Source organism: Wyeomyia smithii, chromosome 2 (assembly GCF_029784165.1).
Source record: "Wyeomyia smithii strain HCP4-BCI-WySm-NY-G18 chromosome 2, ASM2978416v1, whole genome shotgun sequence".
In the NCBI taxonomy this organism is placed as follows: Eukaryota; Metazoa; Arthropoda; class Insecta; order Diptera; family Culicidae; genus Wyeomyia; species Wyeomyia smithii.
The window spans coordinates 199,489,465-199,508,161 of record NC_073695.1 but is presented as its reverse complement, the minus strand read 5'-3'; the positions used below and the strand labels follow the sequence as shown (position 1 = coordinate 199,508,161).

Here is an 18,697-nt window from a genome sequence, read left to right as displayed (position 1 = left end):
GTGAATACATTTTTCAGCATTAACACTGCAAGAATCTTCCGCATGAGTCTCCCCACACTTGCTACATCGTGCCTTATTGCAGCAGTAGGCGGCTGTGTGGCCTAACTGCTTGCAATTGGTGCAATTCATAACACGGGGTACATACAATCGCACAGGCAGACGAACCCGGTCGATCGAGACGTGGCTAGGGAGTGCAGATCCGGCAAACGTAACGCGAAACGAGTCTGACGGAATGACGTGTTTGGTGATCGCTCCGAAAGAATATAAAACAAAAGACGCTCGAGCAAGTGTTGGCATTGTTTGCCTGGTCGAGTGAAGGTTCAAGGTCGCCCGCCTTTGTGCAACTGTTTCGCATCGTGGCTGTTTGCTAGTGCGTAAGCCGATTTGGCTGCTAAGTGATTTGTGCTAGAGCAGTGGACGAGAATCTCAACACAAAGGAGGAAAAAGAAGAAGCCAACAGTTGACAGCGAGTTGTGTCGCTGTGCTGAGTGATCACACACCCGGCTCGCTGCTGGTGGCTGTTTGGAGCTGCTGTATTGGTGCTGCTGGCTGTAACGGCTGCAGCTTCGACCGTTCGGACAACCAACCCTGCTGAAAGGAGAAGTAAAGAGGTACGTGTTCTGTCGACGCTAGTGCGCTAGATTTAGCGCGATGGATGTAGATCCCTCGCCTCCCGTGCCACCATCCCCGAACCCCTTCGACCCTGTCCCTCCTGCCAACCCTTCCTCTGTTAATTCTCCAGTCCCCCTCGCCCCAGGCTTTACCCGGACGGATCTCAGGGCAGCTTTACTGTTTTCTTTTGGCCAAAAGCAGGACCGAAATCGAAACCGTTAAACATCCTGCAGATTTCGAAAGACCTGACGGAGGGGTACAAGGCCGTGACCGAAATCTCCAAGGTCAGACCCAACAAGCTCCGTGTCGTGGTCAGCGACCTGGAACAGGCCAACGCTATTGCTCGCTCCGAGCTTTTCACACGCGAGTATCGCGTTTATATACCCGCACGAGACGTGAAGATCGACGGTGTCATAACCGATTCGAGTCTGTCGGTCGAGTGTATCTTGGCAAGCGGTTTTGGCTGCTTCAAAAATGCTTTGTGTCACGACGTAAAAGTAAAGATCATAGATTGCAAGCATTTGCGGTCTGTGTCTCTTGTCAACGGCACAAAAGTGTACACTCCGTCAGACTCGTTTCGTGTTACGTTTGCCGGATCTGCTCTCCCTAGCCACGTCTCGATCGATCGGGTTCGTCTGCCTGTGCGATTGTATGTACCCCGTGTTATGAATTGCACCAATTGCAAGCAGCTAGGCCACACAGCCGCCTACTGCTGCAATAAGGCACGATGTAGCAAGTGTGGAGAAACTCATGCGGACGATTCTTGCAGTGTGAATGCTGAAAAATGTATTCACTGCGGGGAAAATCAGCATGAGCTCTCCACATGCCCGGTGTACATGCAGCGCAGAGATAAAATCAAGCGGTCACTTAAGGAGCGTTCAAAGCGATCTTACGCTGAGATGCTGAAGAAGACCGTGATCACTTCTACAATAACATCGAACCCCTTTGATCTGTTGTCCTCTGATGAAACCGATTCACCAGCGGGAACATCTTATGCCAATCCTGGGGCGTCTAGAAAGAGGAAAAATATTTCCTCTCCTAAACTTCCCCAAAAAGGTCCTAAGATTTCCCAAAGTGAAATGAAAGTTACAAACAAACCAAACAGTGCTGCGGAAAAACCGAAGCAAACTCCTCCTGGGCTTGCAAACTTAAAGTCCCAGAAGGAGTTCCCAGCACTGCCTGGAACATCTAAGACCCCAGTTGTTCCTTTTGCACTCCCAGTTGATGAAACAAACTCTGGATTAGTGAAATTTTCTTACATTGTGGACTGGATTTTTGAAACTTTCAATGTACCCGATCCAATTAAAAATTTTCTTACAGCATTCCTCCCAACGGTTAGATCATTTTTGAAGCAGTTGACTGCCCAATGGCCCCTCCTTGCAGCGATTGTATCCTTCGATGTCTAATTCATCTGCGTATACGAAGGATGCTATCTCTGTCTTACAGTGCAATTTCCGAAGTATTTTACCAAAAATGGATTCATTTAAAGTTTTAATAAATAGAAACAAATGCGATGCATTTTCCCTTTGTGAAACTTGGCTTACTTCAAATATTGATCTCAACTTCCATGATTTTAATATTATTCGCCTTGATCGAGACACCCTATATGGAGGAGTACTTTTAGGGATTAAAAAGTGCTATTCTTTCTATCGTATTAACCTCCCCTCGATTCCAGGCATCGAAGTTGTCGCATGTCAAATGACAATACAAGGTAAAGAGCTTTGTATTGCCTCAATATATATTCCTCCCAGAGCACAGGTTGGGCAACGGTTGCTCTTTGATTTAATAGAACTTCTTCCCTCGCCACGTTTGATTTTGGGAGACTTCAACTCTCATTGTGTGGCTTGGGGTTCCCCCTACAATGATAACCGCTCCTCTTTAATCTATAACCTTTGCGATGACTTCGACATGACTATTTTGAACAACGGTGAAATGACACGTATCCCGAAACCTCCAGCGCGCCCAAGCGCTTTGGATCTATCCTTATGTTCGACGTCGCTACGGTTGGATTGCACATGGAAGGTAATCCTCGATCCTCACGGTAGCGACCAACTGCCTATTCTTATTTCAATTACTAACGGGTCAACTCGCATGCGACCAATTGACATTCCGTATGACCTCACACGGAATGTCGATTGGAAGTTATACGAGGAAATGATTTCAAAAGCGGTCGAGTCGATTCAACATCACCCACCACTTGAAGAATACAACCTCCTCGCGGGCTTAATCCTCGACGCCGCGTTGCAAGCCCAAACGAAGAAATATCCCGGCGTAACGATCAAAGAGCGGCCTCCAACTCCGTGGTGGGACAAAGAGTGCTCCGATGTCTACACGAAAAGATCCGACGCGTTTTTGGCCTTCCAGAAGGGAGGTATACCCGACGACTATATACGGTATTCGGAGCTTAATACCAAGCTTAAAAGCCTGGCTAAAGCAAAGAAACGCGGATATTGGCGTCGGTTCGTGAACGAGACGTCGAGGGAGACATCGATGAGCACTCTTTGGAACACAGCCCGAAGAATGCGGAATCGCGTAACGGTCAACGAAAGCGAGGAGTCTTCAAGTAGGTGGATATTTGATTTTGCCAGGAAAGTATGTCCGGACTCTGTTCCTGCGCAAAACTTTGTCCGCGATACGTCTCCGGGTCACGACGCGATAGAGTCACCTTTCACGATGGCAGAATTTTCAGTTGCCCTCCTGTCCTGTAACAATAACGCACCTGGGTTAGATAGAATCAAATTCAACTTGTTGAAGAATCTACCCGGCAATGCCAAGAGGCGCTTGTTGAACCTGTTCAATAAGTTCCTGGAGCAAAACATTGTACCGCAGGATTGGAGGCAAGTGAAGGTGATCGCCATCCAAAAACCAGGGGAACCAGCTTCTGATCACAACTCTTATAGGCCGATTGCAATGCTATCCTGTATCCGGAAATTGATGGAAAAAATGATACTCCGTCGTTTAGACCATTGGGTCGAATCAAATGGTCTACTATCAGATACTCAATTTGGCTTCCGCCGTGCCAAAGGGACGAATGATTGTCTTGCGTTGCTTTCAACAGATATTCAGCTGGCGTATGCTCGCAAAGAACAAATAGCGTCTGCGTTCTTGGACATTAAGGGGGCTTTTGATTCCGTTTCTATTGACATTCTTTCGGGTAAACTTCACCGACAAGGATTTTCTCCAATTTTGAACAATATTTGCACAATTTGCTGTCCGAAAAGCACATGCATTTTACGCACGGCGATTTGGCAACTTTTCGCATTAGCTACATGGGTCTTCCCCAGGGCTCATGTTTAAGCCCCCTTCTTTACAACTTTTATGTAAATGACATCGACGAATGTCTGGCAAATTCATGCACGATAAGACAACTTGCAGACGACAGTGTAATCTCTGTTACAGGAGCCAAAGCTGCCGATTTGCAAGGATACCTTGGACAATTTGTCTGCTTGGGCTTTACAGCTAGGTATCGAATTCTCTCCGGAGAAGACTGAGATAGTAGTTTTTTCTAGGAAGCATGAACCTGCTCAGCTTCAAACACAATTAATGGGTAAAACGATTTCTCAGGTTTTGGTACACAAATATCTTGGTGTTTGGTTCGACTCTAAAGGCACCTGGGGTTGTCACGTGAGGTATCTGATGCAAAAATGTCAACAAAGAGTGAATTTTCTTCGTACAATAACCGGACAATGGTGGGGAGCCCACCCAGAAGACCTTATAAGGCTTTACCAAACAACGATACTGTCTGTTATTGAGTACGGGTGTTTCTGCTTCCGCTCCGCAGCAAACACACATTTGATCAAACTGGAGCGAATACAATATCGTTGTTTGCGTATCGCCTTGGGTTGCATGCAGTCGACCCATACGATGAGTTTGGAGGTCTTAGCTGGAGTACTACCATTGAAAAACCGCTTCTGGAGCCTGTCTTCTCGTATTCTAATCAAATGTGAGGTCTTGAACCGTCCCGTGATTGAAAATTTTGAAAGGTTAATCGAACTTAATTCTCAAACCCGTTTTATGACATTGTATTTCAATCACATGTCCCAAAATATTCACCCTTCTTCGAATATTCCAAATCGTGTCGACTTATCAAATACTTCTGATTCTACTGTGTTTTTCGATACATGCATGATAGAAGAAACTCGTGGAATCCCGGATCATTTACGCGTGCAGCAGATCCCCAAAATTTTTTCCAATAAATATCGAAACATCAACTGCGACAATATGTTCTACACTGACGGATCACTTCTTGATGGGTTCACTGGCTTCGGTATTTTCAATAACAATTTAACCGTCTCCCATAAGCTTGATAATCCTGCTTCTGTTTACGTCGCAGAATCGGCTGCAATTCAGTACACCCTAGGGATTATCGAAAAAATGCCCACGGACCATTATTTCATCTTTACGGACAGTCTCAGTTCCATTGAGGCTCTCCGATCGATGAAAGATGTTAAGCAGTCTCCGTATTTCCTGGGGAAAATACGGGAACATCTGAGTGCTTTATCCGAAAAATCGTATCAGATTACTTTAGCGTGGGTCCCTTCTCACTGCTCGATACCGGGCAAGGAGAAAGCGGACTCTTTGGCTAAGGTGGGCGCAACAAACGGTGGAATTTATGAAAGACCAATTGCCTTTAATGAATTTTTCTCATTTGTACGTCAGAATACGTCCATCAGTTGGCAAAATGCTTGGACCAGAGGGGAACTGGGAAGGTGGTTACATTCCATAATCCCCAAGGTGTCGACGAACCCGTGGTTCAAGGGGTTGGATGTAGGTCGGGATTTCATTTGCGTGATGTCCCGGCTTATGTCCAATCACTATAGATTTGACGCGCATCTCCGTCGTGTTGGGCTCGGGGAAAGTGGTATCTGTGCCTGTGGTGAAGGTTATCACGACATAAAGCACGTTGTTTGGTCATGCCCTGTACACCGTGACGCCAGGTCTAAATTAATAGCTTCCCTGCAGGCCGAAGGTGGGCAGTCGGCTGTTCCTGTTCGTGATGTCTTGGCGAGCCGTGACCTATCCTACATGTCCCTTATATACGTTTTCCTGAAATCCATCCACGCCCCAGTTTAGTCCTACCCCCTTCCGCCTGCATCCAGCCTAACGACAAGAACACGTTAAGACCCCGGATTCGGAAACAGCAATCAGACCCGCACGATACTCTCAAGGCCCGAGGGAGACAACCCAATATGCCAGTCCGTAATATCTTGGCCCAGCAGCGGAACATGTGCTTACCTATGGCAATGAAAACCATCATACAGTAAACCAGTGCACAGTGGTCCAATAAGGCAAAAAGTGGAACTTAATTCCATAGCGCCTTTCAACTTCAACCTAGCTTAATAGTGTCTTCGGAGCAATTGTTTGTATGAATGACCCGCATAATTGCAAATTGTCAAAAAATATGAAAAGTGTACTATACTTAAAATAAAAAAAAATTACTTTTTTTTTGTTAAGAGATAGAAGAATAGTTTTATCAGCAAAGTTGTAGAAAATTCGATAATATGAAACTTTTTTGAACAAATGAAAATCCTATCTCTTTTCGGTGCAAAGTTATAAAGTACACTACATGGAACTTATTTAAAAGCTAGTTTTTTGTACTTAACTTTTGTTAGTTGCATTCTACACGAAAGTGTAGTTCGGAGGAATTGTTAGAGCATACAAAACACACATTTTTGCCGAAGACCATATATCTCCAGGACTTTTCCTTACAACGTTATATCATATTTTAGCTTATTTTTTCGATAACTTCAAGAACGTATAGGTTAAAAAGGGGCAAGTGGAATCATGATGTCAATACTTTTCCTTGAAGTTAAGCTGAAGTACTATAAACTTCTTTAGGTTACATTTGTCCCAATTCACCCATTTTTGAGTACGGCGAGCATATGTCACTGTAGGTTTTCATATATTAAAAATACTAACTTTTTTGTGTTAAGAGATAGAGAAATGGTTTATTCGGCAAAGTTTTAGAACGTATAAAAATATGAAACTTTGTTGAACAAACAAAATTTCTATCTTCGTTGGGAACAGAGTTCCAGAGTATTTCATGTAAAAGTTACTTAAAAGTTAGTTTTTTGTATTTAACTTTTGTTAGTTACATTTTACAAGAAAACGTTGTTCTAAAGAAGCATTTGAGCATACAAAACACACGTTTTTGTTGAAGACCACACATCTCTAGGACTTTTCCTTACAAAGTTATAGCGCATTTCAGCATATTTTTTCGATAACTTCAACAACGTATAGAATAAAGATTAGGTGGATTGGGACGGATGGAACTTATAGTAGTTTTGAGCACTTGAGCTAAACTTTGAGAAAAAGAATTGACATCATGATTCCACTTGCCCCTTTTTTATTTATACGTTCTTAAAATTATCGAAAAAATATGCTGAAATGTGCTATATCTTTGTAAGGATAAGTCCTAGAGATGTGTGGCCTTCAACAAAAACGTGTATTTTGTATGCCCAAATGCTTCTTTAGAACAACGTTTTTTTGTAAAATGTAACTAACAAAAGTTAAGTACAAAAAACTAACTTTCAAGTAACTTTTACATGAAATACTCTGTAACTCTGTTCCCAATGAAGATAGAAATTTTGTTTGTTCAACAAAGTTTCATATTTTTGCACGTTCTAAAACATTGCCGAATAAACCATTCCTCTACCTCTAAACACAAAAAAGTTAGTATTTTTGATATATGAAAACCTACAGTGACATATGCTCGCCGTACTCAAAAATGGGTGAATTGGGACAAATGGAACCTAAAGAAGTTTATAGTACTTCAGCTTAACTTCAAGGAAAAGTATTGACATCATGATTCCACTTGCCCCTTTTTAACCTATACGTTCTTGAAGTTATCGAAAAATTAAGCTAAAATATGATATAACTTTGTAAGGAAAAGTCCTGGAGATATATGGTCTTCGGCAAAAATGTGTGTTTTGTATGCTCTAACAATTCCTCCGAACTACACTTTCGTGTAGAATGCAACTAACAAAAGTTAAGTACAAAAAACTAACTTTTAAATAAGTTCCATGTAGTGTACTTTATAACTTTGCACCGAAAAGAGATAGGATTTTCATTTGTTCAAAAAAGTTTCATATTTTCGAATTTTCTACAACTTTGCTGATAAAACTATTCTTCTATCTCTTAACACAAAAAAGTTATTTTTTTTATTTTAAGTATAGTACACTTTTCATATTTTTTGACAATTTGCAATTATGCGAGTCATTCATACAAACAATTGCTCCGAAGACACTATTAAGCTAGGATAAAGTTGAAAGGTGCTATGAAATTAAGTTCCACTTTTTGCCTTATTGGACCACTGTGCAGTGCTTTTAATGCAAAATATTATAGCTTTAAGTTACATTTAGTTTCAGCTCGTAGTCGGCAGCGAGGATAAAAAATTTGCTTTTAGTTATTAAGATACTTTAGAAAGTAAGCTACCAGATATAATTGGCGCCGTTAAACATTAAATTGTATTTGTGCCGTGTCAAATAAATAATAGATGAACAGAAAAAAATATATACCACAGTTTTTACTTTGCTATTTCAATTCTGAACTTCCTGCTAACTGCAAATTTCTGCTAAGAGTCAACCCATCATCGTTCTCTGTATGAAACCCTCTCAGGCTAATCCGTTCCAACATACTGGCTGTGTGAGAAATTGACAATAATCAAAGGCAAAGCCTTTAAGCTCTGGAGCCTACCCCCATTGACCTTCGGTGCTGCGGAACCAATCGACTCCGTTTTGATCCCAAAGTGGTCTCCGTTTCAAGCAACTGTAAGTCAACGTGTATTTCAAAAGTGACTTTTCCATTTCGCTCTGCAGAGAAGTACAGACCGGCTATTTTCAATCAGCTAGAAGTAACCCGGTCCTGCTCGTGATAGCGTCAGAACAAGCAGGACTACAAATCTCGCCAAACATGTGAAAAGGGCCCATGTGCCATATGTAAACAAGCCAAATTTTCTCGTTTTTTGATCAATACAAGCGAAATCTGCTCTTACCAATAAGATTTATTGATAAAAGAATTTACTCTTAATCAAACAATCTTATTTGTACGAGTAGATTAAGCTTGTATTCATTGAAAAACGTGAAATTGTGGCTTGTTTACATATGACACTTGGGCCCTTTTCACATGTTCAGCGAGAAATGAAAATGGTGAAAAAAAACCTTTTGTTGGTAAACTGGTACTGACTGTTCGGTACTTGCCACAGTAAAAATAAGTTACACTTCACTGTCGTACTCGAAACTGTTCGATTGCTACCGATAAATAAATTTTCTACTGTTGCGCTGGAAATGATGAGGCCAACCTTGAACTTTTCAAGCTTTTAGCAAAGTTCAGTCCTGCTTTTACCCACCTATTAGATTCATAGGGCGTGATGGGCAATAGTTTTGTGACGCACAAACCGCGCTTGGGGTCTTCGCTGCTCTCCTATCCGATCTCGTTATGTTTGTCTTTAGCTCATCGCCCACAGCTGGGGAGGATGAAAATGAAAATAAAAACAGTGATTCGTTTGCATAAATTTACATCTACCTGTACATTTTTTCCAACACTCGTGTCATTTGCTGTTTCGCGCTAAACGGACGACTGCTTCCTGAGGAAAAACTCCGAAAACACGGTGCACGGTTCTCAGTGCTTTGTGGGGTGAGGCTTGCTATTCGCGGATAAATGGATAAAGCTATAAGCCAAGGGCAAGGTGAAAGCGGATTGTTGGATCACACACAAATGCTGTACAATTTAGATGTTTATGCAACGATTCGGACGGCAGGGTAAAAATGCATGGAGATTGTTCATCCTGTTGTAGTGGCGGTAAACTGGCTTTAAAAAATAAAATTATGGTGAGAGGAAAGCGGATTGTTTATTCAGATATTTTCCGTTACTTTGTTGTGCCATTTTTGGCCTTGTTTTCGCCGGTTGGAGCAGCGCACGGAATTGCTCGTAATCAAAGTTCTCTGTAACGGTTTTTGATATCAGCGGGGTTATTATTAAAACAGGTTGCTGTACGGTTCATGGTAGATAGCCAATCCACAATTTTCGACGGACATTTATTTACAATATTGAATTGAAAATAGATTTGTATTAAAAATATGTCATTCACCGGTCAGCACACACTTTGAATTAATTTATTTCATACGACATTTATATTTTTCCATCGGGCTTATTTTAAGTCCTGTTGATCAAGCAGAAGCCAAATTGATTACCTTTGCTCGATAAAAAGTAACCCACATCAAACCGTATTCCGTGTCTAACATTTCTTGTTGTCCTTTTTCTTGTTCACTTGTAGACCTTCCGGAGTTTTTGGTGCTGACAACGAGACGGAAAAAGTTGCGCTTCGACATCAAACTGTTTACCCAATGCGTAGCCACGTGGGACAAGGAAATGGAGAAAACGTTCTACATAGTGAAATTTGTATTTTTGTACTCGTAAGTAAAGTTGTGTCTCTCCCAGAAACACAATTCTATCTGATCATCTAAAGGGTTATTGCTTAATTTTGTGTTCTTTGATTTTACTCTGGGACGAATAAATTTCATTGTACGCACGTGAACCTGTACCAGTACAGTAATCAAATATCTTTGCGAGCTCAAACACGAATTCGCACTGGTATACAGAATTCATTTTTTGTTGTTGTGCAAGATTCAATATATGATTTCAACATGCCTTCTCTTGAGCCCAGACCAGAAGCCTAGCTCTGTCTGTGTGAAATATTACACACACGTCTTTTTTTTATTTTAGGTAGAGAGAAAATTGCTACCAAACACCTGAAAGATCAACCTCAAGTAGTGAAGGGTATGACCCACTGAAAACCCTCCAGTCTCCAGCACATAATACTCCCCGAAACGACCCCTAGGTATTGCTTCAGGAAGCGGATTTTATGCTATGTGCAACCTGCTGTCTCTATCACGTTTCTCAGCTACATAGCTAACTAACCTGGAGCAGTTAGCTAACACTGGCGTGTCGGTGGTCAACCTGTCACCTGCTTTGCAACTCTAGGATTATTTGAGAGGCGGTTGCACAAACCGCCCTCCAGATGTTCGGGTCTTAACACATCCTCCGAACTAGGTTGTCCGGAGTAGTGTCTGGCCCGCTCACTTCCACCATTTCACTCCGCGCACGTGCAAAACGAGGACATACGAAGAAGACATGCTCAGCAGTTTCTTCCGCATCAACGCGCTCAGGGCACATGGGGGACTCCGCATGCTCGAAGCTGTGTAGATACTGCCTGAAGCAGCCATGACATGACAGGATCTATGTCAGGTGGATGTTAGTTTCTCCATGGTGCCTCCCGACCCATCCGGATACCACCGGATTAAGTCGGTGCGTCCATCTACCCTTCGCGGAATTGTACCATTCCTGCTGCCATCTGATCATCGAGAATGATCTTCTTGTACCTCAAACGCACCTTGTGTCACGTTGGTCGAAGCATTCTACGTCCTCCCTAATGACTATGCTGATAGGCACCATATCAGACAGGACGCAGACTGCGTCGTATGACACTGTAAGAAACGCACTCGCAACCCTCAGGAACATGAGCCTGTAGGTACTGTCTAGTTTACCATGATGACTGTTAGTATCTAGCGCTATGGACCACACTGGTCCCGCATACCTAAATATGAAAGAAAACACACTGGCACAAAAACTTACGCTTGCTGCCATTCACCAATGAGCTATTCGACAACATTCGAGATAGTGCTGCAATAGCCATTGAAGCCCTCTTACAAACATGAGCTTATCGTCAACCATAACCCCCAAGAGCTTTAAAGATCGTTTTAAGGTAATTTTGCAGTCTCCGAATCTGACCACCGCCTGTTGCTCTGATTTGCGGTCATTCGCAACCGTGACCTCCGTCTCATGATCCGCTAGCTCCAGTTTAATGGAGCGCATCCAGTCTTCGACCCTGCGTATACAGAGCGCGGCCGTCAACTCGACCTCCCCGATCGACTCACTGTAGACCTCTAGCGTTATGTCGTCTGCAAAGCTGACGATCACAACTCCTACAAAGAACTTGAGTTCCAATTCCCCGTCGTACATGACATTCCACAACACCGGTCCCAGGATAGAACCTTGCGGAACTCTTGCGGTAATTGGGACGCGCTTCTGACCCTTCTTCGTGTTCGATTCTGGAAGAATCTTGTACAGCGACACCGGTACCTGGATGATAGTTCTTAGCGCAAGTGCTATGGAGTCCCAACTAGCGCTATTGAACACATTCTTCGCGTCAAGCATGACGATTGCGCAATAGCGTATGCCCCTTCTCTTGCGCTGGAGTGCTACCTCCGCCGTTTTGGTGACGTATAGGATAGTGTCCAGCGTGGACCTGCCCTTCCGGAAACCGAGCTGGTTACTTGCCAGACCGTTTACAACATCCGTGTACCTCACTAGTCTATTGAGGAAAATCCTCTCAAGCACCTTTCCCGCAGATTCCAACAGGCAGATAGGCATGTATGCCGATGGATCCCCTGGCGGTTTCCCAGGGCAGTAAAACCAATCTCTGTCGCTTCCACCTCTCCGTGAAGAGACAGTCATGCAGGCACCTCTGCATGCCTGCTCGAATCAGTCTAGGGGCCGTTTTTATCGTCAGCTTGATTGCCAAATTGGGGATTCCATCCGGTCCCGTTGCCTTGCTCACCTTTAGGGGGTTGGCGATCACGATGAGTTCCTCATTCGTAACCCTTACGTCTCCCTCGACCTCAACACAGCCGTGGTGCTCACGGATTGGATGTTCGCAGGCTGGCCGACCATCCCTGGTCTATGTATGAGATACTGGAACGTCCGATGTGAAACTCAACCACCGGAGGCCAAAGGTTTGGCTCGTGGCGTGGAAAGAGTCCCCCGATGATACGCTCCAGCCTCGCTGGGGATCGCTCTGCAGGCGCCAGCGCGCCTTTGGCTTTGGTCATTGCGATTCTGTAGGCGTCACTCTACGGATTCGTATTTACACTTGCACATAGCCTATCGAAGCAGACTCTCTTGTTAGCCTTTATCGCACTCTTTAGCATCGATCTTGCAAGCACGCACTGCGAAGGTCGGTTATCGCGTCTGTCCATCAGTAAACCGGTGGCTACCCATTCCTAGGTTGGCGAGTCCTAGGCACGTTGGTGTCACATGCCCGCGATAGCATGGCAACTAGTTGGTCAGCAGTCGGGTGGAGCCAACTGCTCCCTTCGCGCTCTCTTCTCATTGCCTCTTCGAATACCACGGCATCGAAATGTGATGTCTTCCACCCGCGGACGGTCGGAGTGTTGGCTCTACGCGTCGCGCGCGCCTCTCGTTGTTGTCTATACTTTAGCAGACCGGCTAGTGGTCGCTATTAGTGTAGCCATCGTCTACCCTCCAGTTCTTGATCAGTCCTAGGCTGGAGAACGTCACGTCGCACATAAGAGTATTTGACCCAAAAAGTTGGCCAAAAGTCCGACATACAAAATACACGATTTCCATTATTTTTAATTGATTTCAGTTGAAAAATACCCTCATGCTATCCCAGAACCCATTTGTGTCTAATCACATAACCCAAACTGTTGTATTTCAAAGTTATTTCACAGAAAATTGGTCAGTTTAAGAAATACGGGCTACTGGTCGGGTGGCGCAAAAAATTTAAAAATTCTGTCAAAAAGTTTTTCTCTCTCACAGGACATAATCTACAAGATAAGTAAAATGTTTTGCAATATTTAAAACGTTGAATGCATAGAATTATCATGGATTGTTCACGAAATAAGTGATTGTGAAAGTCGACCGCGAAAAATCCATAATATTGTGAAATTAATTATATGATTTAGTAACCTTCCACGCAAGTCCCATCGAAGCTTTATTCATTAACAGAAAGGTCAAAGCCTTCTGAAAATATACGAAAAGAAAAATCTCCCTCCTGGTTCCTCTTTTTTATTTAATTGCCATTTTATTAAATGAAGATTTATATGGAAATTTCTAAATATTTGTTTTATATCATGTGTAAAAAGACACTACACAAATGGAGTAAGCGAATTTAAAGTAATATTTTATATATTGAATGACGTTTTAAATGGATGTCACCTTTTTTGTGCTGATTATACGAAAATAACACGTTTTTGATATAAATCTATCCAATTACTACCAAAAAAGAGCGACTTGGACTTTTGGCCAGCTTTTTGGCTCAAATACTCCTATGTGCGTCGATGATCGACTCGTTGTTGGACAGATCTAGGTTGAGCTTTGCCAAAGCCTCCAACAAGATCTGACCCCTCTGGTTCGTGAAGCAACTTCCCCACGCGTTGAAGTCGCCCTCACCACCAACGGCGTTAGGCCCGTTAGCTCCATGGATAACAAGTCTACCATCTGGGTGAATCTTTCGGTAAACCAACGTGGCGAAGCATAGCAACTGCAGTAGAACACTCCGTTCACCTTGGCAACTACGTACCCTTCTTCTGAGGTTAGATGTGGTACGGGTCCGCCGATGCTATTCGGACAGTAGCTACCTGGGTTCCCGCCGGACCTTTGCAAAGGCCGATTGACTCCTTAGCCACCTTCACCCCGCACTTCACTTTGAGGGCTTGTGCAATGTCGCACCCCTCGGTGATTTCGTCCAGGTGTTTAAACTGGAGAGTCACCTCTGAAGTGAGTGCCCGCACTTGTACATCCTTTCCGTCCTTCCGGAGCTCAAGCATCGTTTTGCCAGTGCGAGATCGGCGGATACTCCGTACGTCCGCCCCCATATCCTTAAGCTGGGTTTCGCCCCTTATCTTTTTCAAGATTTCTGAGTATTTAGACCGATCCGTCTTGAGTATGAGCGTCTTTTTGAACTTTTTTCGTCTTCTGGCCGCTCCGTCATCTTGGCGGTTTCGCACCTTCCTAATGCTTCCTACCCTCTACGGTAATCCAAAGATTGCCGCAGCCTCTTCTTCGGTTCGTTTCCCGGCGTACCTTGAACCGGCTGGTGTGCTATGCCGCGGAAGTAGCACAACCAACCGTTTTTTGGTCTTCCCGGGGGCCACTTCTCCCGGGGATTGCCTCATTCGCTTAGCGACCTGCCCCATAGAACAGACCGCCGCAAACGAGAGGGCGTCTGTCTGCACCTCTTTGGATGCAACCGCCATCCTGGTCCTGGCCACTTTCTCGGCCGCCTCCACTCGAGCTACGAGTTTCTCGTGTTCTTTCCTGGCTTCATCGATGGTACTCCGAAGCAGGAGGAGGCTCTGTTTCGAGTCACCAGCACCATATGTCTTAAACGTACTTACAGGCACGCGAAAATCGGCATCTTCTCGGACATCCAAGCTGCACTGTTGGCACAAAGGTCCGCCAAATTCGCGTCCAAAATAGTTTGCGCACTACGAGAGCTATCCCGGCAGAATCAAGTTCTACTGTACTGGGTACCTGGACACTGTGTATCAAGGGAAATGAAAACGCTGACTACCTCGCAAGACAAAGATCAGCACAGCAATTCATTGGACCAGCGCCATGTCTGGGCATCTCCAAACCCGCCGTCAAGCGCGAACTTAAATCATGAGAAACCCTAGAAATAGGTAACCGATGTAACAATACATAGGGTTGCAGACAAGCTAAACAGTCGGCTTCTCGGTCTCAAGCGTGGTGATCTACGTATCTACACGGAAGTTAGTTAGTTAGTTATACCGGACATTGTCCTGCTCTTTATCACCTGAAAAACATCGGAATTGTTGAATGCGATAACGGTCGCTTCTACAACCTTGCAGTTGAAACGTCCGCTCACCTGCTTTGTTATTGTGGAGCCCTTGCATTTGCAAGGTACTACCTTTTAACTCCATATCGTTAATCTATTTGACTATGCGATACCAAATCGGGGCACAGCATTACTATCGACCTACCTTACTACATCAATGAGTACGGGTACCTCGTAATCTGTATACAGCAATCAGGGTCTACCACAAAAGATAATCAAAATCATTGTCGCAGTGGTTTTGTCCCAATGCCCTTCAGGCATACAAAACAAATGGCGTCGAGTTGACAGCGCCGCCATTCTCAGCCGCGTGTCCATACACTTTTCGACGACCTTGAGAGACCGTCTATCGATATGTCCGGTGTGGACACGGACGTATTTGCCGTTTTCCCTCCTCCGGACTTCACCGCATCCGTCTCCACCTTCTTCTGCGGAGACCGCTGAATGCCACCTCGCGCGAAGGGGTTTGGTAGTCCCTCCGCACCCGTCACTGGTTTTTTATTTGGATTCATCTTTGTTAACAGGGTACCCCTTCCAGCCGCTATCCTTGTCCGTGATGGAGTAGTCGCCTATGTGATCCCATGGTGGTCTATGAGATCATGGCTAGGGTAGGCAGCCATGACGCCTTTAAAGCAACTATGATTTTCCCGACTGGTGCAAGTCAGGAACAACCATCTGATCCTACTCCTGCTTGGTTCCCACCAGGCAATGGACTTGGAACGTTTTATGGGACGGAGATCCCTGCGCTGGGTACCACCTCACCGTTTCAAGCCGCTATCACACGACTTTACTTTGAGAGCTCGATCCAAGTGTCAGCCCGAGGACGTGGTACCATTACGAAGTTCAACTCATAACCATTTACTACGCTACCAGTTACCATAATTGGGACCTCACTGGCATCAGTCCCAATAGGCGGGTTAGTGCATTTGGGTGATGGGAGCGGCCCTATTCGTTCATCAGAGATGCTTTTGGGTACCTGCCCAAGTAACACACGTTGGTATAGAATAGTTGACGTTACCTATTCCATGACATCAATATAACCAGAAAAGCGCAAAACATGAAGGCTAGTAGAACAAGTACCGATAACTGCATGAAAGCAAGCCAACTTGATATAATTGAGTGGCAAAATACATCTCGAGTACTAATACGGCAATGCGCAAATCTGTTGCTATGACAACTGTTAACCAGCGCATGCGCAAATGTGTTGTGCCTGCGCAGTGCAACTAGATCGGCAATTTCTTTTATCAGTGGCAGTTTTTATTGATTATAAAATGATGACAAAAAATAATATCCAACCTTTCAAAAAGAGTTGTTTCTTTCGCTTGAATATTGAAATTGTTTTCGCATAGTTTCAACTTTATCTGGATATAAAATCTAACAAAACTAGAAAACGTTGTTAGATATACAATAACAAAAATCTGGAGTGATATTGGTTACACTGCAAGCGTTTTGTTTATCTTATGATGGCGCGTTTTGACCCGCTTTGAATAAATATAGAAATCGTTCGTATAGTTTAAATAATAATTTGATCAAGTAATTTTAAGTTGGGTGTTGAATGCTACGACTATTGTACTAAGGAAAAGCATTTTACAGGTACGTAGTGTTGTTATTAGATGGTGTAATGTCTTACGAAAAAACCAAGTGATAGTGATTGTCATTCTTGAACTCATGTTATTAAAAACATCTCAAAAACCAGAAAAAACGAGCTTGTTTTCGAAATGCGATTGTATTACTGATGAAAAACAACTTCAAACACAATATAATAACACAAGTTTTCAATTGCGCTTGTAGTACACTTATATGACTACTTTCGTTGTTACTTTTTTTCTAACATGTTTTGTGTGTTACTTGGGTGTGTCTTTTGCGAAGAGTCGACTGTCCCATCTTCGACCTTCACCACCTCCGCTGCTGGTCCGGGACTGTTAGGTACTGTCAGTGGTCACATATGCTTTGTGTGCCCTCGACGATCGCCGCACTTCGACCCGCAGTGACATGCAGCTTCACACACAGCTGAAATATAACCAAAGTGACAGTGCTCTGAACGTGCTACGATTAACGTGGATATGAATCTTAGAGTACGTAGGTATCTGTCACGTTAAGGCAAATGAATTTTAAGCATGGTCCGAAAAAAAGTATAGTTTGAAAATTCTTCCAGTTAATATCTTTTAATCTGCCAATCTTTCCAGAATATGTGTAAAAGTGGCAGCTCTGTTCATTTATGCACGCAAATGATTGTTAAATAAAATTAGAAGTGTACATAAATGATGAAAGTTTATGAAAATATTCATGGGTTGTACGTAACAAGATTTGAAATAAACTAAAAATTGCTTCAACTGTAGACATTAAAGAAATCAGAAATTCTCTCATGATTTTCAATTTCAATAGTAGAAAAGTATATCCTTTAAGATGGTCTATTTGGATGGTCTATAAAGTATTTTGGAGCATTATATATTGTGCTTGAAGTTTTGATAAAAATGTGGCTTTCAAACAAGCTGGAATAATTTTTACCAACTTAAGGTTAACAATGATCCAGTATCAACGGGAATTGCTCATTGTATAATTAGAGTCTGTCTAGGTCTAGGCAAAATCAAACATTCATAGAACTGGATAAAGTGTACAGGGTGACAAAAAAGTCCGGTCACACAGTAAAATCTCAATATTTCAAAGAATAAGAAAAAAATTTGAATCTGGCTTCCATAGCTTTATTCAGTAACTCATAAAGATACTTCACAGGCGATATCTCGGAATTACCTTTCTCTGATCGTACCAGCTTCAGACGTCTCGGAAAGTCGTCGCAAGCGGCGCGCACGTGCTCCATCGGCATCACGTCCCAGATTTTCGTGATAACTCGCTTGAATTGCTCCAAATTCGTTATTTTATAGTCGTTCAGCTTCGACATCATGTATCCCCACACGAAATAATCCAGTGGATTCAGATCCGGAGACGACGGAGGCCATTCATTCTTCGAAATGAAATCGGTCAAGTTTTCCTCACACCACGCCTGAACAACCTTTGCGGTGTGGGATGGGGCGCCATCTTGCTGGAAGCAGCATTTTTATTCAAAACCGTGTCCAGGTAGTACGCTGCGTTGATTTTGACCCCTTTATCGATAAAAATAAGAGGCAGTTTACCTCTCTTGCAAATGGCTCCCCAAACCATCACTGACGTCTTATTTTGGAACCGGGAAACGTTCAGCTTGTCCGCAGGAGCTTGCTGGAGGCTCACACTCAAAACTCGATCATTTTGGCGATTGACTGTTTGCTCCAAAACAAACAGCTTCTCGTCCGAAAAAATAATCTCGTCATCTGCGCGCCAACCGAGCAACTCCCGCAACCGTTGGTACCTCTTGTCCTTTGTAGCCTTGGTTACCCCATGAACCACCTGTTTTTTGTACGGTGTAAGTTTCAAATCCTTGCGCAGAAGCAGGCG

At 43.6% G+C, this 18,697-nt stretch overlaps 1 protein-coding gene across 3 annotated transcripts in view; it reads left to right on the top strand.

The window, feature by feature from the left end:
- Positions 1-18,697, top strand: part of LOC129721147 (orexin receptor type 2-like) — a 372,491-nt gene that overhangs the window by 310,632 nt on the left and 43,162 nt on the right. For all 3 annotated transcript variants that reach the window (XM_055673351.1, XM_055673352.1, XM_055673350.1), the window contains exon 7: positions 9,887-10,025. In XM_055673351.1, the coding sequence (XP_055529326.1) occupies positions 9,887-10,025 (139 nt within the window). The remainder of the gene's footprint in view (positions 1-9,886; positions 10,026-18,697) is intronic.